Genomic DNA, 24098 nt, shown 5'->3' with positions numbered 1-24098 from the left:
ACCCTAGAACCTGGACTGAGAAGGCATTGACTATTTCACATGGAGAACTAAACTAGGAATAACCTGTCCTGTCAGAATGTTTGCAAACAGAATAAACAACTCTAAAATTTTCATTATCCAGTACCAGTCTCATTATGTTCCATAGGAACAGTTACCTTGTGAAGTGGATGCAGGTTTTCCTGGGGTTGGGGTCAGACCATTCAAATATGTCAGAGACTCAGTAAAGAGACTTTCAGCTAGAACGTAGAACAGTTTAGCAAAAGAACAAGCTCTTCAGCCCATAATATTCATGTCAACTATGAAGTTAATTCAAAATGCACATCACATTGCACATGGTGAATAACACTCCTTTCCCTGCTTGTACATGTGTCTGTTTAAACATGTCTATCTTACCTGCTTCTCCTAGCAGCACACTATGACAGTCCTGCTGCATTTACAGCTTTCCATAATGTGCCTCCTCCTCTATCCCTTTTTCTCCCGTTGGCTATTGGCAGGCTGATAATATAACCCTCACATTGTGCCACAGTGATTGCACCTTTCTTATTCCTGAGCTCTACCTATATTACTTGAATGGATGAGCTTTTCAAGATATCCCCACTAAATGAAGCTGGCACTTGCTCCATGATCAATGCATCATACTATAGTGCCCAATTTTGTGAATATTTATAAATATATTGATGGTGCTTCATTCTCCAGACATGGTTTACTTCATGAACATTAAATTCACCCTACCAGAAGAACTGAACATTGTTTTAGTCCTCCCAGAAAATGCAGTTTTGCACACTTGATTCCTCTCCCCACCTTTCCCACCATTAGCATATCACCCACAATGCCAACACTACCCAGAATAGGATTGTAAAAACAAAAACCTGTTTAATTGTAACTATATTTTGAAACCAAAACATTCTTTCTTCACATAATAAATACATTATATGCACATGTACTTCAAATGCCAGAATTATGTACAATATAAATAAATCTAACAGGAAACACTTTACAGGATCATGGGGATTAACTATACAAATCATAGTCCTCTATATGAATACACAAAAGAAACTTGGCACCATTTTACAAATTGTATTCACATCAACATATACTATAATGCTACCAACAACTGTACATTGTAAAATGTGAGGGTTCAGGCAGAATTTAGTCGGAACAGAAACATCTCCAACACATTTTCCAAATCAGGACATGAAGACAGAGAAAGCAAGGCAGTCTCCATCTATCTGGGTTCAATCATCCCAGGTTCCTGAAAAAATAGAAATTCAATACTGTTCAGAACACCAAATGCCACGACTAGTGCTTTAAGGGCTGTTACATGGTCCAGGTTTCCTGACATGTGATTTCTTGTCATCCTTTGTGCAGTATTTTGTGACCTGCTGTAGCTTAGGGCTGATAAAGCAAGTCTTTGTTTAGTTACTGAGCTAGAAAGAAATTAATTGTGTGAGAAATTGAACTCGCGGTTGAACAATAATTTAATCACATACATCTCGTTCCAGTTTCAGTTCAGAGTTCCAGTTTTTTTTGTTATCATTGGCAAGTCAATAAGTCAAGCTTTCTGGGCTTTGAACGTAGCTGTGATCTCATAATTCATGTACTCATTTATTTACAATCCCATCTATTAAAACAGTGATGGAACAAACCAGCAACTGTACAGTTTAAAGGCAGAACATCTGCCAAGACATGGAGGTAGCTGATCAGTGGAACCTGGTAAAATAAAAAAAAACAAAATAAAGATATTCAATAGGACCTTTTTTTTTAATTGAAAGCATCATATTCTCAAGCATGTTTTTGATTGCTTAAAGGAATATTGGTGGCATGATCCAACTCATTTGCTTCATAACAGGAACTCAACATAGCTTCTGTCAGGAATGGAAAATCAGCTGCTGTTAAAACCAAATCCTTCAAAATGCTCCTCTGATCCTTGAATATAAATGGCTTTGTAGATTTTCCTTAGGAACCAGGAGTCTGTGTACAGCATACTAGCTAACAAAAGGGATTTCTTTATGCCAGTTAGTCCTTACGTCCTTCTCGACACATACTTGCTTCCTATTATGTCAAATTGAGTGGACGCTCCTAAAGATAGAGCATATTATTCCCAAGCACCAGCTAATAAGCTCTGTTCCCAGCAAACAAGCAGTCCTGTCAATCAGGCCAACTGTTTTTAAAGAAAAGGTTTTGCAAATTCATCACAAGGTTGCTTAATGGAAGGCAAATCATAACTTATCAAATATTACAAACTGGACTTCATATACGCAGCAAGGTGTGCTTCAGAGAACTTGACCGAAGGTTAGGTTTATGAGTAACCCTTCACTTCATAATAGAGGTGAAATTTCCTTTGAAAATGTCTTTTGCAAATGCATATTTAGGCGTATGTACCTATGGGAAGTAGAAACATGTGGACAGGCACTTGTAATAGGAACAAAAAGAAATAGAATTGTTGATGTAGGTCTTTCAATACCTCAAAAACATCCAACATCAGCAAAAAACTTGCAAAATATATACATAATCTGTTTTTACATGTTGTTCTGAGGCTTCCTTTGCTAACTGATAGAACCACACAATGCTCTCCATGAAGGGAGTCCAGCAAAATAAAGCAACTGTCTTGAAAAACATGTTAAATGCCTCATAAAAACCTGCTGTGCGCCACATGTCTTTGACGTAGTTTTGATTTGCTCAGTTAGTTCGCCGCATTTGTTTCCCTAATTGCAAATGGGAAGTTTGTTAACTCTTAAATAAACATTTTTGAAGCAACTGAAGCATAATTAGAGGCTGCATATTAATTTCAAGCCCAAACAGCAAACAAGACTCCACTGCCTGCATGAGTTTTAATTTTAGGGAGTTTATGGTTGAAAGTTTTCATAATTCCATGTGAACTCTTGTCTGTTCAAGCATGATGTTGCCAGTACAGCATATTTCAACCATTTAAATTCAAAAGTTCAGTTACTGAGACATACCAATGAGTGTACTGATACTACTGGATTTATCTTTTGTCACTAGTATGATATGTGCATATAGAGTGCCAATTGTCCATTGTGCTCTAGTTCCTTAATTCAATTCCATTTATCTCAATAGAATTGAAGTTCAGAAATGGAGTGCTGTGAGTAGACAGTGCTATATTTCCTGTTCACCTTAAGTGACCATGAACAAATTTCTTTTACAGAGCCACCCGCCAGCCCACTGCGTTGTCATCATATTACTATTGGGCTGTTCTGCTAAATGCAATTCCCACTCTACTGGTTTATTACAGCCAACACCTTATTTTGTTAAGGAGTTACTCATGCAAGTTTAGAAGGCTATATTATGTACCTTGCTCTTAATTTCACTGCCAGATTTCTCAATTTTTAAAAATATTTTAGAAAAACTGCTAATTAAATGTTCTGTAATGCAAAGGACAAAAGGAAACAATGCCCTGATGTATATTTAACTTTGTTGCAGTTGATTAGTCACTTAACATGGATTATATTCTGTGCCAGGGCAGAAGCAGGGATAAATTTTTTTTGCACTCTGCGTGAAGCAAAATTGTACACTGCTTGACGAAGAACACAGGTAGGATTTTGTGATGTCAAGCAGAGAGGAAAGCTTCCCAATTAAACCCATCTCCTTCACCCCTTTAGTGATTAGTCTTATCTGCTCTGCAGTGCATTTGGAGTAACAGTGCACAGTACTAACTGTGAATCAGTTCCCAAACATAGTGGATCAGTAAACCTGGTTTAGCGCTTACAAATGCGTGGTGGCGCTCAGAACGTAAGTGCAGCTTCAACATTTCCTTCACATCCAAATTGCTGCATTCTTTCTGCTTACTACATTTCACCATAAACTATTACAATGAAACATCAGCTTCCATTGGTGATAATAACTGAAGTGCCCTTGTGTGCATGGGTTGGATCCTGTTGCATTCGGAAGTGAGAAGTCACATCAAAGTGACTGCCATTGCAGCCCAATGAATAGTTTTTAATGGCTTCGGTATCATACAGATGCTCAAAGGCATAGCCAGTCAGCGCGTATGGATGTTTATCGAAGTACTGCCGGTGATGGGTGGAGTAATAGTTTGGGGAAGATGTGCAGTTTCCCCCTGTTTGATGAGGGGACAGGTCAGAAGGGAGGTAGTCCTTACCTAAGGCTACATTTGTCTTTGAAATTCTGTCAGAACTTGGGCTGCTTATTCTGGACAGTGAAACTGGACTGCTATTGTATTCATTCTCATGAGAGCTCATGATCTTGCCTTCTCTTTGCTGGAGGTGGTCACAAGGAGAGGTGTTGGTCATCAGAGGGGCACGGCACACAACACTGGTCATCTGTTGTTGCTGGTAGCTCACATTAAAGCAGGCGGTGTGGACCTTGCCCATGCCATTCATAGATTGCAGATGTTCTGAGGCAGTTTTTCTCATTTGCAGCCTGTTCTCCTCTTCTTTGATCATTTGCTGTGTTGCTCTAATTAGAGTCTCAATCTTACTTGGCTCGTGTGGACTGCTCTGATACCTCTCATTGTGGTATCTATCCCCCGATTCACTGGCAGAGCAAGGGTCTGGTGAACTGACTACACTCTCTTCATCCCAGTGTCCTCTTCCTGCATTAAAGGACAAAAAAAATGGCAAAATATATCATTTTTCCAGAATAAACTCAGATAGCAATAAAGGAATATCAGTTAAAGAACATTTAACACCAAATGAATGTATGCTTTTTATTCTTTCTACTATTTTAACAAAAGTGCTAAATTATTTATGTTAAAGCAGTGGACATGAAATATTTATCCAGTTAACTCACCAACAGATGTTCAAATATGCTTTTCCTGAATGCATTTATCCCAGTGAGGGTCTAATAATTAGTGCTATGTCACCTGAAATGTAGAAGTTAATAAGGGCCAGATTTTTCTCTGCTATTTGATACTACCACGCAAGCAGAAGGCTGCCTCAACATCACTCAAGAGAAGACATCTGGTCTCAGAATTGCCTGGAATAGGCCATCTCAAGATGCACTACCACCACTAGAATAGTTTCTGCCGCCTCAAAGTTATTGTAAATGTGTCAATTTTTGTAAATATTGATGTGCAACCAAAGAACAGCATGTCTCCTTAATGAGTGATCATTAACAGTCACAAAGTCCTAATAGTCAGGGTCCACCGCCCACTGAGTTTGTGTTGACTATGAAGCACCTACTCACACCAATCCTATACTAGTCTCATTTTATTCTCCCTACATTCCCTACAACACCCCCAGTTTCTCACTCACCTGCACTACAATTTACAATAGCCAATTGACCTAGTGGACACCCCAATCTGGGATGTGGGAGGAACCTGGAGCATCGGGAGGACACACATGCGGCCAGAGGGAGAACATGTATACTGCACGCAGACAGCAGCCAAGGTTAGGACTGAACCCGCATTGCTCGAGGTGTGAGGCAGCAGCTCTACCAGCTGCAACACGGTGCCACAGGTAGGACTGAGAGCGACCCAGAACTTGGATTCAGAAGTAATTGAGTAAGAAAGAGAAGATTGAGGTGGGGGAGGGGAAGAACAGTAAGAAACAAATAATTTAAAATTTGGCTCCTTCTAAATCACTAAAAGTGAATTCATTTAACCAGACCTGACAGATTAAGTTGCTTACTTTTTAGACCAGAGAGAATGATTGGTGACAGTTGACAATTAACAATTCACTCAAGCGCTGTTATTACTGAGATTGCTAAGAAGAGTTTAATGAGGAACTAATGTGCTGTTCCCATTACCGCACCAACCATTTGGCCTGTATGACTCCTACTGAACTTGAAGCCTTGCTATCCCAGCCACCTTACAAAGCAGAGAGTACGTGGTGGCAACAGGGCTTTGGGTGGGAAGAGCTGAAGCTTACCCCAAACCACTGTGGCATGTGCTCTTTCAACTGTTATAAAATGCCACTGATAAAATTATTTTAAAATAGTCAAACTATAGTGTAGCAAGCTTCATTATGACATGATTTCAGATCTACAGTAAGGATTATCATTTGCCACAACACAAAAGTTAGATAAATGTTAGTTTCACTTATAATGCAGATATCTTGCAATGCAGAAGTTGTCCCCCACACCTTTGTTATATTGAGGATGCATTGTATATTTAAATAATTTAAAACAACAAAAATAAAATAATAAATGCAATCAAAATGCACTTTGACGTAAACTAACTAAAAATAGAAATATTAATTAAGATAAAGAATGAAGAACCCATTTACTTTTAGGCTGGCATTAGCCCAAGATGACTGATGCAGAATTAGCCCCCTCAGCTAAGGGTGATTGTAACCATTCCTAGTCTCAGTTGTGAACCCAGTAGCAGAGATCAGATTCATTGGTTTCTGAAACCCAGTATGTTCCGTACATCTGCACTGGAATAAATGGGCATAGAGATGGGCACCCACCCGCTGAACCATGCCAGTGGTTTTCTTCCAAACCTCCAGACAATGGTGCACTATTACAGTATTATCGAGAGACAACTGCACAAGACCAGTGGCCTGAGAGAGCATACTGATCAGCAGGATGGAAGATTCTGAGCTTCAGGGTACTCTGCCAGACAGCAACCTTGGCCAGTTTGTTGTATTGATCATGAAGTGATTTTTTCAAGATGCCTTTTTCCCTCACCTGTTCTGTGGTTTCACACTGTAATGCTCTACTACTGTTTTCCAAGCATCCAGCAGCTCTGATAAACTAGTCCGTACTGGTACATAAAAATGATTCATCTTGCATGATGTAAATTCTGCTGATTACTCACACTTTCAAGACAGCTATATCTCACGATGAAATGCACTTTAATTGTCTAATGACACATTAATTTAAATCATCAGCCTATGAACTGTCTCCTGCAATATTTTCCAAAAGAAATGGTTCAGAGGCTGGTGAGGTGAATTTGCTTCAACAATCCCCTAGTACTGACAGATTTCTAGCATACAGCTCAAGGTTTCAAATTGGAGGGTGGCAGGATGCTTGAAAACCAGCATTGCAGTCATATCATGGCAGTCACTTCCCCACCTAACCTTCCATGTAAATAAGTGCAGAGCATGATACGTTATTTGTAACTTGTTAGGTTCCCAATTGTGCTAGAAATTTTGCATACACTCAGTGGCCATTTTATTAGGTACATCTGTACACCTGCCTATTAATGCAAATCTCTATCAGTCAATTACATGGCAGCAACTCAATGCATAAAAGCATGCAGACATGGTCAAAAGATACATTTGTTGTTCAGACCAATCATCAGAATGGGGAGGAAATGTGATTTAAGTGACTTTGACTGTAGAATAATTATTGGCTCCTGATGGGCTGGTTTGAGCATTTCATAAACAGCTGATCTTCTAAGATTTTCATGCACAACAGTCTTTAGAGTTTACAGAGAATGGTGGAAAAGCAAAAAAATCCAGTGAGCAGCAATTCTCACTGTAGGCGAGAACACCTTGTTAATGAGAGACGTCAGAGGAGAATGGCCAGATTGGTTCGAGCTGGCAGGAAAGAGACAGTAAATCAGATAACCGGACTTTTTAAAACATGGTGTGCAGAAGAGCATCTCTCAATGCACAACACGTCAAACCTTCAAGCAGATGGGGCTACAGCAACAGAAGAGCCCATCAGGTTCCACTCCTGTACCTAATAAAGTGGCCACTGAATGTTATTATCAACATCAAAAATGTAGCTAATCGAATTGAATTGTAAGCATCTACAACTGATTCAACGCTGGTTTTGTAAAAAAAAAGATACATTAGTTCAGAACGTGCTGAGATTTGCATGGATGTTGAACATGCATCATTAGGGTGGCTGGAAGACTTGGACTTCAGCACGTACACAACGGAATGAGTAAGTCTCTTCACATCCCCTTACAACATAAATGAGACCATTTGGGCTGCTGAGTCCATGCCAGCTCCTAGAGCTTTCCATCTGTCTCATTCCCCCAGTTAGTTTCCTTTTATCTTTTCTTCCTCACATGCCCATCAGCTTTCTCCACTTCTCCTACCACCCACATATACTTGGGATAATTTACAGTGTGCAATTAACCTACTGAACAAGACATCTTTGAGATGCGGGAAGCGCTGGGGTCAAACTCCGCACAGTGGGGTGAACAGGAATGAGTCCAGGTTGGGGGAGCTGAAAAGCAGCAACTCTGCCTGCTTCATCACTGACAGATGCAGAATGTTGAACCCATCAACAAGAAGTCTACATGCAGTCTGCTGGCAGAACTTACTCTTGCTGGGAATCATCAGCATAGTGCTGATGTTCCTTTCCTCCCAGATCCTGCACCACCAGACCTGACATAAGATCTGAAACCCTACTGATAGTTTCACATATCCTGGAAATAGCAATTGTGGAAAATGGTACAAAGTTAACATTTCAGGTTGAAGACTTCATTAGAACATCATCTTTAACCTGTAACATTAACTTTCTTTGGCTTTCTTCAGATACTGCCTGGTATTTTCTGTTTTTATTTCACACCTTGAGGACCTACAGGTTTTTTTTTTATTTTCAATGCATTTTAAAATTTTCTTAACTGACTTGAGGTTTTTTGATGAAATAATAGAGGAATAATAAGAGAATAGCAGCTAGTGTGGTATTAATGAACCTAAAGCTGCCACATTATAGGCTTGTGATCAAGATAGTAATTCATACAAGAATGGGGCTGTAACATCACAATTAGTGAGCTAGCCAAGTACAGTAGCTGGAATCAGAATGTAGTAATTAAAGGGTATATCTTGACAGAAGGGAAGTGTACATTATAGTTGCCCAGGAGTAGAAACATAGAAACATAGAAAATAGGTGCAGGAGTAGGCCATTCGGCCCTTTGAGCCTGCACCGCCATTCAGTATGATCATGGCTGATCATCCAACTCAGAACCCTGTACCTGCTTTCTCTCCATACCCCCTGATCCCTTTAGCCACAAGGGCCATATCTAATTTTATAAGAGTAAGTATTAAAGATTAAGATTAAAGATCAAATATTAGCTATACTTGTCATATGTACTGTACACTGAAGCATCACAATACAGTGAAAAGGGTCAATGACCAACGTAGTCCAACTATATGCTGGGGGTAGCCAACAAGTGTCACCATGGTTCCGGTGCCAACATTGCATGCCCACAACTTACTGGCCCGTATCAGTCTGTGGATCTCTACAATGTGGAGCACAGCAAAGAAATCCATGCAGTCACAGGGAGAATGTACAAACTCCTTACAGACAGTGACAGGAATTGGACCCCGATCGCTGCCACTCTAAAGCATTACACTATCCACTATACTACCAGCCATAGACTTCCATAGACTTCCTTAAAATAAATTCAAGAGTGTAATTGGACTCTGAATTTCCAAATGTACAAATGATACAAAACTTTGAGACCTAGCAAATTGCAAGGAGGACAGTAATTGATTTCAAAGAGAAAAAAACATGAGGCAAATACGTAGCACAGAATATTTAATAATGCAGTCAGTTACATTTGAATAGGAAGGACAAAAGAGACTATGCGATTTGGAAGGCAGAATTATAAAACAGGTAAAACTTGGAATAGATGTGCATAGGTGGTCAGGAAAATAGTTTAAAAAAAAACAAATGGGATCTTCAGCTTCATAAATAGACGGGGGAAAAATTCCAAAAATACGGCAGTCACAATGAACCTGCAAAAGATAATTGCTTTCTACATCTGGAGTTCTGCTTACTCCTTTGGAAAGGTAGAAGAGGACCAGAAAAACAAAGTACGAAAATAATTTCAGGAGTGTGGATTTAGGTTATGAGGATAAACTGGGAAACTGGAGTGTTCTCATTAGAGGCATTGGGGAGATACCAGAGTTATTTAAGATCATCAAAGGTATATACTTAAATGAAGTATCAGGAACCATGTGACTTCAATTTAAAGTGACTGAGAGAAGAAATAATAAGACTCAATTCATAACTTTCAGATAGTGTGCAATGGGTGTCTGGAGTTCGTTGACAGAGTGGTAGTGGAGACAGATTCAATTATCTTGTCAAAAAGGGAGCTGGTTAAATATATAACTAGCATGCCTAAGATTTTTGCATAGTACTGCAGTAATTTTATGCATGTATTGCACTGTATTGCTGCCGCAAAAAAAAAAACAAATTTCATGACATACGAGTGATGATAAACCTGATTCTGATATGGATCTCTCTTTTGAACTGAGAAAAGAAGGATGGTAGGAAGAGGGGAATCATGGTTGGGAAAAGGGGAAGGGAGAGAGGGGCGGGAGCAGTAATGATCAGTAAGTCAATTGTTTGGAATCAGATTACCTTGCCTGGTGTCTTGGGGCTGGGGCTACCCTCCACCCCAGCAATCCTTCTCTGCCACCTGTCCTACACCCCTCCCACAGCACCCCACCCTCGGTATTCCCAACATCCATTGCTCTCACCAGATTTGCTTTGCTCTCTGCTCCACATTGACAAATTCAGCGTGTACAAAAGTCTTAGGCACCCTAGTTAAATACCTGTGCCTAAGACTTTTACACAGTACTGTGAAAGAAAACCACTTGCAGAATATGAGAATGAGAGAAAGTGAGATTGTTTGAAGAACTCTTGCACAGAACCAGGATGAATTTGACAGGCTGAATGGCCATTTCCCTGCTGTAACAACTCTGTGATTCTGCAATTTCAATTGGAATTGTACATCTTTCAATGAGAAGAAAGGAAATTACTTTGTTTTCATTTAATATTTTAGTTTTTTATGGGTGTTATTTTTAATTAACAATTTTATTTTCACAATCACTCATGTTCAGTTAAATGTGGGTACACAGGGACTGTATGGAGATTCCTAGTAACTCGTCTGAGCCTGCATGCCCGGCACAACTTCATTCCTCTTTCAGAACTTACTTCAGGAATAAATATAATATTACTTCATTATTTTCTGTTTTCAAGATTGTGAATGCTCAGATTCCAAGCTATGATCCCGTATACTGAAACCTATCCCACAAATGATTTCAAATGGGCCACTATCCTCTTAAGGTAGAATAAAATAACTTTATTTTGGGCCAATAAGTACTTCTGTTAATACACAAAGCCTAATTTCAAGCTACTACTTAATGTCCAAATTCTTAAGACCACTTTACAGTTACTTCATTGGAAGCACTTGTCAATACTCTTCTAACTCACTTTGAAACATAGAAACATAACATAGAAAACAAATAGAACAATACAGGCCCTTTGGCCAACAAAAGCTGTGCCAAACATGTCCCTACCTTAGAACTACCTAGGCCTTACCTCTAAGGTCCATGTAGGCATCCATGAGTCTCTTAAAAGACCCTATTGTTCCCGCCTCCACCACCGCAGCTGGCCACCCATTCCACGCACTCACCACTCTCTGCATAAAAAACTTACCCCTGGCATCTCCTCTGTACCTACTTCTAAGCACCTTAAAACTATGCCCTCTCATGCTAGCCATTTCAGTCCTGGGAAAAAGCCTCTGACTATTCACACGATCAATGCCCCTCATCATCTTATACACCTCTAGCAGGTCACCTCTAATCCTCTGTCGCTCCAAGAAGAAAAGGCCGAGTTCACTCAACCTATCCTCATAAGACTTGCTCCCCAATCCAGGCAACATCCTTGTAAATCTTCTCTGCACCTTTTCTATGGTTTCCACGTCCTTCCTGTAGTGAAGTGACCAGAACTGAGCACGGTACTCCAAATGGTGTCTGACCAGGGTCCTATATAGCTGCAACATTATCTCTCAGCTCTTAAACTCAATCCCACGATTGATGAAGGCCAATGCACTGTATGCTTTCTTAACCACAGAGTCAACCTGTGTAACAGCTTTGAGTGTCCTATGGACTTGAAACCCAAGATCCCTCTGATTTTCCACACTGCCAAGTGTCTTACCATTAATGCTCTATTCTGCCATCATATTTGATCTACCATTTATTTACATTTTCATCTTGTAAAGCACAATGATGGAAAATGTCAGCAGCCATATAGTTTCAAAGCAGAACACTTGCCAATGTACAAAGCTGAGGACATCACTTTTCAGAGGCAACAACTTGCAAATCTGAAGCACTAGTGAAACATCTCTCAGTGTCCACGGAGGTGGCAATGAGGGCAAGAAATTAATTTGGGAACCATCAAAGGTGACTCCTCTTTAGAAACTCACCCTGGTAAAACTGAACACGCAAACAGATTTGTTTACTCTGGATCCTTTTGCTCTTATTTGCAAATGTTTGGATGGCATTGCTGCTCCATCCATTAAAGTGCATAGTTAGCTAATATACCACTTAACAGCCAATCTGAAAGTTTACTAATATCCTCTTGTACCGTGTTGGCTTTCTTTCCTTCATGTTAACTACAGATCCAAGTTGTCATTTCTAAGCTTTGCCACTGAGCTACAGTTTCAAAATCCAAACTTTTAATGTAAAGTATGAAAAGCAGTGGTCCCAGCACCATCCTCTACAGAATACTGTTTGCTACCTTATGCCAATCCAATTACCCTTATTCTCTGCTATTTTGTTAGTCAGTTTGATAACACTCCTTACCCCACTTCCCTTAATTTAGTAGAGAGAAAGAAAGATAGAAAAAAATATAGCTTCTTACTGAAAACCTTTCTTAAAAATCCAACCACTGGATAACTTGTGGCTTGACTATAGGAACAGAATTATGCCATTAGACCATTAATGGCATAATTCTGTTCCTATAGTCAAGCCACATCAAGCCTGTTACACCATTCCATTGTGACTGATTTATCATTCCTCACAGCCCTATTCTCCTGCCTTCTCCTCATAATCTTGAACACCCTTACTAATCAAGAACATATCAAACTTCGCTTGAACTATATCCAATGGCTTGGCCTCCACAGTTGTCTGAATCCCACAATTTTACCACCCCCCTGCTAAATATTAGTTTATCGGTTTAGATGTGACTTGATATATCAGATTGGCATACCTGGATTCCCAGCTGTTCTGCCTCCCCTTTTGTATACAAGAATCATATCAGCTGTGCACGCATCCTTTGTAACAATCTCAGTTTTGATTGTACTTTTATATACTTACTGTGCACTAACTAATAGGTTAGCTGCTATAAGTTCTCCACGGTTTCCTCACATAATGTGTCAATACCCTCCTGACGTAGGGTCTGAACTTTTTTCACTTTTTATCAATTTGTCAATTTTTTTCCTTTCTACGCTAACTTAATTAATATTCTTTCAAAACATCCTCTAGTAAATTATTTACTTCAGTATCTTCTTTAGCTAAAAAGAGTTGCATAATTGCTTTTGTCAATATATCTGCATTTATCTTTGTCAGTTTATTTTCTTTATCCTTTAATAAGTGCCTATTTTAAGTTTTCTCAATTATATATGCCTTGTAGAACAGCATTACTTATGGCTACCTCCCTCTAACTTTCAGTCCAACATGAAAGCCCTTGATCCATTTCCCTCCACAGATACTGCTTGACACTATTGAGTTACTCCAATGATTTCTTTTTTTCTCCAGATTCAAGCATTTGTAATCTCCAATGTTCTCGTTATTATTCCTTTGTGTATTTTGTGAGCTGACTTTGTTAGCCATCCTGACTCAAGAGTAGAGTACTCATTGTTTTTTATCAGTCATTATGAAACTAAAATCTGGCTTCAAGGCAGGTTTGGGACAAACCATCAATGTGCAAATAAAAACAATAATCTGTGCAAAAACAAAAAAGATAGAGAAAAAATAAATCATAAATAAGTAAGCAATAAATATCAAGAGATGAAATGTCCTTTGAAGTGAGTCCATAGATTGTGGGAACAGTTCAATGATGGGGCAAGAGAGGTTGAATGAGCCTGATGGTTGAAGGAGTAATAAATGTTCCTGATCATGGTGGTGTAAGTCATGGCACAATGAGAAGAAAGCATGATCTGGTTGGTGGGGGTCCTTGATGATGGGTGCTGCTTTCCTCCGCCAGTGCTCCAAGTTGATGTGGTTAATGGTGGGGAGGAATTTATACATGCTAGACTTTTTATGGGATTTTCCAATCAAGGGCATTGGTGTTTCCATACTTGGCTGTGATGCAACCAGTCAATATACTCTCTGCAACATATGGAAGTTTGTTAAAGTTAAAGATGTCATGCCGATTCTTTGCAAACGTCTAAGGAAGTAGAGGCACTGCCCAGCTTTCTTCATAATTGTACTTACTTGCTGGGCCCAGGACAGATCCTCTGAAATGATAACACAGGAATTTAAAGTTGCTGTTACTCTCCACTCCGATTCCCCGATGAGAACTGGCTCATGGACCTCAGCCTGTTGCTCTTCCTGACATTGAGTGAGAGGTTATGCTGTGGTGCCACTCAGACAGATTTTCAATCTCCCTCCTAGATGCTCATTTGTCACCATCTTTGATTTGACCAATGACAGTGGTGTTGTCAGCAAATATAAATATGGCATTGGAGCTGTGCTTAGCTTCAGAATCATGACTATTAAGCGAGTAGAGCAGGGGGCTAAGCACACAGCCTTGTGGTGCACCTGTGCTGGTGGAGATTGTGGAGGAGATTCTGGGCAATCCGAAGTGACTGAGGTCTGCAACTGAGGAAATCGAGGATCTGGTTGAACAAAGAAGTATTCAGGCCTAGGTCTTGAAGCTTATTGATTAGATTTGATGCAATGATAGTATAGAATGTCAAGCCGTAGTCAATGTAGGGAATCTTGATGTATCTCCATCTTGAATCCTCCCATTTCTAAAAACTCACAACAAGCTTCAGAATAGAAACAAAATCAGGTTTAATATCACTGCCCAGCTGTTGTGAAATTTGTTGTTTTGCAGCAACAATACATTGCAATGCTTAACAATAAAAACAACTATAAATTATAAGAAATAGTATATATTTTTAAAATTTAAATAAGTGGTGCAAAAAGAGAGGAAAAGGTAATGAGATAATGTTCATGGATCCATTATCCATTCAGAAATCTGAGGGTGGAGGGAAAGAAGCTGTCCCTGAAATATTGAGTGTGTCTTCAGGCTCCTGTACTTCCTTCTTGATGGTAGCAATGAGAAGAGGGCACGTCCAGGGTGAAGGAAGTCCTTAGTGATGAATGCCACCTTTTTGGTGTATTGCATTTTGAAGGTGATCTCAATGCTCAGGAGGACAGAACCCTTCATGGATAAATTTGCTAATTTCTGCAGCTTTTTCTGATCCCGTACAATGGTCCTTCCATACCAGACGGTGATGCAACCAGTTAGATTGCTCTCCATGGCAAATCTGTAGAAAATTTTTGGTGACATACCAAGTCTCTTCAAACTCCTAACGATATGCAACTGTTGTATCTTCTTTGCAATTGCATCAATATGTTGGGCCCAAGATACTATAGATCTTCAGAGATGTTGACACTTGAAACTGCTCACATTTTCCACTGCTGATCCCTTGACGAGGACGAGTGTGTGTACCCTTTTCTTCCCCTTCCTGAAGTCCACAAAAAATTCTTGGCCTTGCTGACATTGACTGCAAGGCTGTTGCTACTCCACTCTGATCTATCACACTCCTGTACACCTCCTCGTCACCATCTGAAATTCTACCGACAATAGTTTTGTCATCGGCAAATTTATAGATGGCATTTGAGCTATGCCTAGCCACATAGTTGTAAGAGTAGAGAGAGTAGAGGAGTGTAGAGCTTAGCAGGCTAAGCTTCCATGTACTGACTGGTAATTCACAAGAGGAAGAATCTAACAGATCAGCATCTAACAAAAGTTAAATTGAAAGCACCAATGGAAATATTTGTTCTAAGTAGTAAATTGCACAGATTAGAGAACTGAGTTCTTGGCATTTCATCAAAATAATGGATTGTTTTCCTTCAGTCACATTCTGTAGTGATATTGTTTATGTAAGCTTCCACTTCTGAGTGCGTGCAACAAAATCATAAACATGTGTATAAATTTTATATCCTTCTTTTTATTGCTAGACATAATGACTAGAAGAGTTCCTATTCTAATTTCAAATCCAGTCAACATTTTGATGAGAATTACTGTATCAAGTGAATGTCAAGAAAAGATGTCAATCACAAATTGTCATATCTAGATAGACATTTGTCAGAAACATCTCATTTCCATCATCTTGAAAGTGGCCTCCAGCCACAACGACGCAGATCTGGAAGAGATCCAGCCTTATTATTAATTAAGTAGAAATGAACCAGTAAGTGCTCATTATGTCAGATAACACAAAACAGAGTCAGTATGAAAATATGCCATAGCCAGCTGGTGTGAAAGTCAGCCAGATACTGTGCCAGTTTAAAAGAGCGGCAGCAGATCCGATCCTGGGAGAACTGGACCAGTTTCCTTGTGCAGAATCCAAAGACAACATAAGACCAGATTCTTGATTTTCTTTTGCTCATACTGTAAACAAAGATCTGCTCCTGGTGCTTTGCAAACTTTACACCAACTAGTTGCAGTAATATCAGCATTACATATCTGAGAGCCATTACCATTGTTTTTAAGAAAACTGCAGTTATCCAGATGGATAATTTCAAGTATATGAGTCAATATCTTGCACTTATACAAAAAAAATCTTAGATTCCCAAGGCATTACAAAGCACATTGCAGCCTATAAATTACTTCTGAAATCTTATCAATTTCCTTTGTAAGCAAATACACCAGCTTGCTTACATAATGCATGGTCTCACAGATAAAAATCAGATAAATGCCTAGTTAATCACAATATTGACTGATATATGAATAATGTATTGAAAATTGGACAAGGTTTACAACTGAAAATGACAGACTGTGCCAGATTACTTATAGAGTCATAGAGCTCAGAACCAGGCCGTCAGTGCACCAGGTCTGTCTTGATCAGAGAGTGATAACCCATACCAATCCCATTTTCCACCAACTGGTCCATAGTCTTCTATGCCTTGACAATTAAAGTAATGATCTAAATATATATTCAGTGACAACTTTATTAGGTACACCTGCACACCTACTCGTAAGCGTAAGGATCTAATCAGCCAATCAAGTGGCAGCAACCCGGTGCCTAAAAGCATACAGACTTAGTCAAGAGTTTCAGTTGTTCAGACCAAACATCAGAATGGGGAAGAAACTTGAACTAAGTGACTTTGATCGGGAATGACTGTCGGTGCCAGAGGAGGTGGGTTGAATATCTCAGAAATTGCTGATCTCCTGGGATTTTCATGCACTATAGTCTTTAGTGTTTACAGAGAAACAAATAAAATATATCCAGTATAGCAGCAGTTCTGTGAGCAAAATTGCCTTGTTAATGAGAGGGATTCAGAGGAGATTCAATACCTGATGAAGAAGGCACTGAGTATATTTTAGGTATTGTGAATGTCTCTGCATCTACTATACGCTCAAGCAGACCATTTCAGATTCTAATTCTTCCTTAGATCCTCACCTGTACCTCAAACTTAAACTTATGCCCACTGGTTTTATACACTTCTACTATGGAGAAATGTTTCTTACTATTCATGCAATCTACGCTCTTCCACTTGGTATATCTCATCAGGTGAGCTTACAACATTTCACTCCAAAGAAAACAAATCCCATCCCATGTCCCTTCATCTGCTGAAGGATCTCCAATCTGAACCATTAATGGTTTCCCTTTCCACTGTCATTGCCGGATTGGCTGAGTTTTACCAGCATTTTCTGCTTATATTTCAGACTTCCATCATCTACATTCCAGTCTAGCCAGTTTCTCCTTTTAGCTGAAATGTCCAGCCTTGGCAAATCTCCTCCATACCCTCTCCAAATCAATCCTGTAATTTCTGTGGTGTAGTGACCAAAACTGTACAAAGCAGTCCAGTTATAAGTTAATTGACATTAAATAAATCTACTGCACAGTTGATGAAATCCAAAATTTATGCATGTTTCAAACAAAAGAAGCCCAGCAATATGTTAAGTACAAGAAGTTGATATTTAATATATCAATAATATTTGAGTAATATTGTAAATATATTGTTTGATTAAACATTCTTTGTTTATTTAATTAATTCATTAAGGGTTTTATGTAAAAGTAGGTGAATGGCATACGTCATTTCATGACTGCATTTTAAGAGGATGCTCGTTAAAAGTAAAAATGAAGAGTACACATTTATGTGGGCCTCATCCTGTTTTTCTTTCGACTAGGTTTATGTTTTGGAGTAACAAAGCATAACAGTGGTAGGGTTCTCTCGTCCTCTTGTCTTCATCTAGAATTCCAGCAGCCTCTGATTCCGGCACATAAATCTCCGAAATTTCTGCCATCTCCAATGGGATCCCACCAACAAGCACATCTTTCCCTCCCCACACTTTCTGCAGGGATGACTTCCTTGTCCATTTGTCCATCCCAACTGATCTCCCTCCTGGTAGTTACCCTTGTAAGCAGAACAAGTGCTACACATGCCCCTGCACTTCCTCCCTCACTACCATTCAGGGCCCCAATCAGTCCTTCCAGGTGAGGCGGCACTTCACCTTTGAGTCTGTTGGGGTCATATACTGTGTCCAATGCTCCCGATGAGGCCTCCTGTATACCAGTGAGACCCAACAAAGACTGGTAGACCAGTTCGCCAAGCACCTATGTTCCATCCACCAGAAAAAACAGGATCTCTCAGTGGCCACCCATTTTAATTCCACTTCCTATTCCAATTCCAGTATCTCTATCCATGGCCTTCTCCACTGTCGTGATGAGACCACACTTAGGTTGGAGGTACAACACATATTCTGTCTGGGTAGCCTCTATCCTAATGGCATGAACATCAGCTTCTCAAACTTCTGGTAATGCCCCCCTTCCTCCTTCTCCATTCCCTATTTCTCTCTCTCACTTTATTTCTTTGCCTGCCCATCACCTCCCTCTGGTGCTCCTACCCAATTTTCTTTCTTTCATGGTCTTCTGTCCTCTTCTATCAGACTCCCTCTTCTCCAGTCCTGTATCTCTTTCACAAATCAACTTCCCAGCTCTTTACTTCATCCCTCCCCTTTCAGGTTTCACCTATCACCTTGTGTTTCTCTCTCCCCTCCCTCCACCTTTTTAACCTACTCCTCAGCTTTTTTTTCTCCAGTCCTGCCGAAAGGTCTCGGCCTGAAATGTCGACTGTACTCTTTTCTATAGACATTGCCTGGCCTGCTGAGTTCCTCCAGCAATTTTGTGTTTTTTTATTCAAAAATGTTTCCCAACTGAAACAAAACTTACATTTAAAAGAGCAGTTGAAATTGCTGTATCAATGGAAACAGAAATGCAATTGAGTTGCAGTTTTGAATGAAAGTGAGCATGAAGAAAATTGCAATGTCTAAACAGAAAACAGCCTGGCCTACTGCATTGTGCTACTGTTATGGCAGCAGCCCATGAACACCAGACCAATGCAGGTTTTAAGATTATCTGTGCAGAAAATGCAACAAAGTAGGACAAATACAAAGAGCATATTGGGTAGACTAAAAGAAATGGGCTGCACGGGGGAAAGAGGAAAAGATAAAAAGTCAAGTTGCAGTTCCAAAAAGAGCACTAATCTGCATGCTGTTGATGAAAAATCTGGTAACAATAAGAGTGAGTAGCCTTGGATTTACAATGTGAAAACTAACAGGAGACGAGCAATATGGTTTACACCAGAATTGAACGGCAAATTAATTAAAATGGAATCGTACACTGGCTTGGTGGTTTCAGATATTCTACAAAATGAGATTGAACATTATTTCAAAGATACTGAACTGAAGCCTGCAGATATCCAACTAAGAACTTATACTGGAGAAAAGATCATTCTTGTGGGATTGACCATTGTCACATTGAAATACAACACATAATTGGGCTTGTATGTGATAAAAACAGGAGCATTAATATTGCAAGGCAGTGATTAGCTGAGACAACTACAATTTGATTGGAGATCCATCCACCACTGGATGATACCACAGCCATGTTCAATAACAGCGTTGGAAAACTCAAACTTATCAATGGTAAAATAGTGTTAAATGAAAATGCCACACCTAAGTTTTACAAATCCTGTCTGGCTTCTTATACCTTCTGTGATAAAGTAGCCCGTGGGCTAGAGTGCCTAAAGGCTGAAGGAATTCTTTCCAATATTCAGTGGAGCCCACAGGTAACACCAGTGGTCCCAGTAGTTAAGACAAATGGATCTGTGGTGATATTAAAGTCACCGTCAACCCAGTACTGAAAGTTGATCAATACACTCTTGTTTCAACCAGTACTTGGATGGGAACGTTTACCCTCATTATTGACCATCAACGACTAGTGTCCAATTTCAATCTACCAAAGGATGTTTCACTAACAGCAGCAACACAAGTGCAGAGGGGTGCTCTGTTTCTTGGAGGACACAATTACAAGATCAAATTCAAAGGCGACTAATCACGAAAACGCTGATGGATTACCCCGAGAAGGAGATAACTTAATAATTTACACTCCTCTTGATGTATTCTCCCCAATGCAAACCAAAGGTCTCCCTAACACAGCAGAAATGATCCAAAGGGAAACCAGGAAAGACTCCACATTGTCTCAGGTCTGCATGGCAACACAAAATGGATGGAATGTGCAGCAGAAATCTTTTAACAGCGCTGGGATAAACTTGCCCTTGACAGAGTTTGCCCTGTATGGGGATTGAGAGTTCTTGTATCATCCAAGCTGAGAGCTAAGGTGTTGTAGGAGCTTCAGGCAGTCATCTAGGTGTGGTTAAAAAGAAAACCTGTCTGATGGTCTGGGATCAATCAGCAGATTGAGCAACTTGCCATGCACTCTTTGGATTGCCACACATCCAGAAGAAAGTGGCCAGAACTGTCCAAATCACTACCTGCAGTCCGAGAATCAAACACATACAAACAGCATGGTGGAGGCCCCAGACCCTCTAACTGTTTCATTGTCACAAATCTCACCTGCCAAGCAGAATGATGACCCTTGCCAGCAAAGACGTTAACCCACAGGAGTAAGAAATCCTCCACAGCTATTAAAACTTTAGGCCTGAATGGAGCAATTTAAAATTTACTGTGTTGTGGATGTCTATATAGTAGTTATGTTATATAGTACGTTGTGTATATACAATACAAACATTTGTAGTTGAAATACATTCTATATTGAGTTGGAGTTTATAGCCATGCAGAAAGGAGTGTTGTGTATTTAATATTTCAGTAATATTTGAGTAATATTGTAAATATATTGTTTGATTAAGCATTCTTTGTTTGTTTAAGTAATTCATTATGGGTTATATGTAAAAATACGTGAATGGCATATGTCTTTATGCCACCACATCATAAGGTCATGCTCACTAAAAATAAAAACAAAGAGTACACATTTATTCTAGTCTCCTCGTGTTTTTCTTTCAAATAGTTTTATAACACCATACAATAAGTCTGCAGGAACTCAACAGGTCAGGCAGCATCTATAGAGGGAAATATAGATTGTCATCTGAAATGAAGCATGTTGACTTGAAATGTCGACTGTCCATTTCCCTTCATGGGCCTGATGTGTTAAGTTCCTCTATCTTTCGCTGTGTTGCTCCAGGTTCCAGTGTTCATAGTCTCGTACTTCTCCAAGTTGCTAAATATGTTCCAATACAGAGAATTTAGCTATATGTTTTTGGAGAGGAGTTGCCTTGAAGAGATTCCTGCATTTGACAGCATTTCATACAAAATCTATTTGTCTCACATATCATGCCTCACTTTAGTTAGTTACAATAAAAATACATATTAATCAACTTTCCTTTCTTACTTCATCTGAAAGCAATCTCCTTAGAAATGACTACTTCCTGAAATATGAATTTTCCAGTTGCTAGTTACATCTTTATGACAGTCTTACCATGAATACTTGGAATCGAGGCAATGTGTGGCATGCTGTTTTCATATCCCTCTCTGCTCTCTGGAGATGATTTTGCCAGAGCCAGTGTCATACGGGAAGAGCTCCACCAATTTTCTCTTGTAGACTGTGAACCCCCAAGGAAGTATCTGCCTGCCTCGCACCTTCCTCCTTCGCACGCCGACACATGGAAGTGTGACTGCCTTTCCTCCACCGATCTGGAGTGCTCGAGGGCAAAGCCATAGCACAGAGAGTTTCTATCAGAGAACTGTCCGTAGGCACAGGAGATAATATCATGCTGGGAATGGGGCTGTGGACCTTCAGCGTGGTCCAGCAGTTGTGGGGAAGCATTGTCTGTTAGTGGACTTCCTCCCCACTGGCTCTCATGGTCAGATTCAGATCTTTCAGTGTGAAATCCAGAGTACTGCAAGAGAAAAGAGGAAAGAAAGTTATGAAAAGGATCATAAATTTGTATATTATTTCTAGCTAATCTTAAATAATAGCAAAAATTGGTTTTATTCATCCTTATTTCAGATGATCTTCAAATATAACTTAGTTAAGAATATAAAATGAGCTAGGCAGCCTTTTTAAAATCCAACATTGAAGCATTTTACTAAAACAAACTCTTCCTGTACATTTCCTCATCAGAGCAACTATTATTTGAAAGTCTACCTTCATCACATTGTTTTCCATTCTTTCACACAGCTGAGCTACTCACATCTTGTTCTGACTACCAGCTTCTAAACCACTATGGTCTGTCTGCAATTTTTCTGGCATTCTGCTTTGCAGAACCTAATATAGTTTTCTCAATGATAAAGCATGTTTGTATCAGACTATAATTTTCTTGCCTGATACAAGCCTCTGAATTTCATTTAGAGAAAAAAACAATAATTTTCAGCAATAAAGATCAATTAAGTTACATAAGATTCTGCAGATGCTAGAAATCCAGAGCAACACGTACAAAATGCTGATGAAACACAGCAGGTCAGGTAGCATCTCTGGAAATGAATGAACAGTCAACAATTTGGGCTGAGACTCTTCACCTGGACTGAAAAGTAAAGAGGAAGAAGCCAGAATAATGTGTGGGGTGGGGGGGAGGAAAGTACAAGCTCAAAGGTGAAGTCAGGTTGATTTGGGTGGGTGGGGAGGAGGATGAAGTGCAAAGCTGGGAGTTGATAGGTGGAAAAGATAATGAGCTGAAGAAAAAATAATATGGTAGGAAAGGAGAGTGGACCATGGGAGAAAAGGAAGGAAGACAGGCACTGAGGGGAGGTAATAGACTGGTGATGAGAAAAGAGGAGGTAAGAGGGGAGCCAGTGTAGGGAATGGAAGAACGTGGAAGCTACCCACTCAGAATATGTGTTGCTCCTCCAACCAGAGAGTTCCTCTTTGGAGCAATAGAGAAGGCCACAGATCAACATGTTGGGATGGGAATGGGGATTGAAACTAAAATGGAATGGCCACCAGGAAATCCTACTTTCTGCAGAAGGATCAATGGTGCTTGATCAACCATTCTCCCAAACTACATTGGATCTCACCAATGTACATGAGGTTGCATCAGGAGCACCAGATACAGTAAACAAACCCAACAGATTTACAGGTGAAGTGTTGCCTCACCTGGAAGGGCTGTTTGAGGCCCTGAATGCTGGTCAGGGAGGAGCAGGTGTCACAATTAAGATATGTGAAATGAAATGAAATGTAATGAAATGAAGTATGAAATGAAATATCTTTAGTGTCATTGCATAATACAATCTGTCATGCACCAATACAGCAAAAATGAGTTTGCAACTCTCGTACTCAATGCTATAAAACAACAAATAAAATAAACAAACAATAAATAAAATCAAGTAACCAGCCAGTACAAGCAATGTCCAGCAGTACAAAAGCGCAACTCAGATGCACGACAGCCATAAAACCAGTATTAAAAGTAGCAATATAACAAATTTATGGATGATGCTTGACAAATTGGTTCAGAGCAATTATAGCTCTGGGGAAAAAGCTATTTTTCAGTTTGGAAGTGGGGGCATAGAAAATCTTATAATGTCTGCTAGATGGAAGAAGTTCAAACAGATGATTGTATGGGTGTGTATTGTCCTTACAGATGCTTGTAGCTTTCCTTAGGCAGTATAAGCTGTAGGTGCCCTCCAGGACTGGCAGCTGTGTCCCGATGATCTTCTGTGTGTTAGAGACGACCTCTGAAATGCTTTCCTATCAGCTGCTGTACAACTGAGATACCACACAGAGATGCGGTATGTTAAGATGCTCTCTATGGTGCAGTGGTAAAAGGTCACCAGCAACTGTTCAGGTAGACTGTTCAGGAAAATTTTCAGGTGTGAAAATTTGCCCAAGCAATTATGAATATTATAAAATATCCATCTTTGTTAGATTAAAATATGAGTTCTTTAGAAACATGTTT

The 24098-nt window shown here is 39.7% G+C and overlaps 1 protein-coding gene across 4 annotated transcripts in view; it reads right to left on the bottom strand.

Moving 5' to 3' along the window:
* Positions 1-848: 848 nt before the first annotated feature.
* sim1a (SIM bHLH transcription factor 1a) overlaps positions 849-24098 on the bottom strand; it is a 65787-nt gene continuing 42537 nt past the window's right edge. For 3 of the 4 annotated variants that reach the window (XM_059982335.1, XM_059982333.1, XM_059982337.1), the window contains 2 exons: positions 21686-22106; positions 849-4573 (listed from right to left, as the gene is read on the bottom strand). In XM_059982335.1, the coding sequence (XP_059838318.1) occupies positions 3840-4573; positions 21686-22106 (1155 nt within the window). In that variant the 3' untranslated portion in view covers positions 849-3839. The remainder of the gene's footprint in view (positions 4574-21685; positions 22107-24098) is intronic. The other variant, XM_059982336.1, reaches the window with a different exon arrangement.

This window comes from Hypanus sabinus, chromosome 10 (genome assembly GCF_030144855.1).
Source record: "Hypanus sabinus isolate sHypSab1 chromosome 10, sHypSab1.hap1, whole genome shotgun sequence".
Taxonomy (NCBI): domain Eukaryota; kingdom Metazoa; phylum Chordata; class Chondrichthyes; order Myliobatiformes; family Dasyatidae; genus Hypanus; species Hypanus sabinus.
This window is presented reverse-complemented; position numbering and strand designations above follow the sequence as displayed.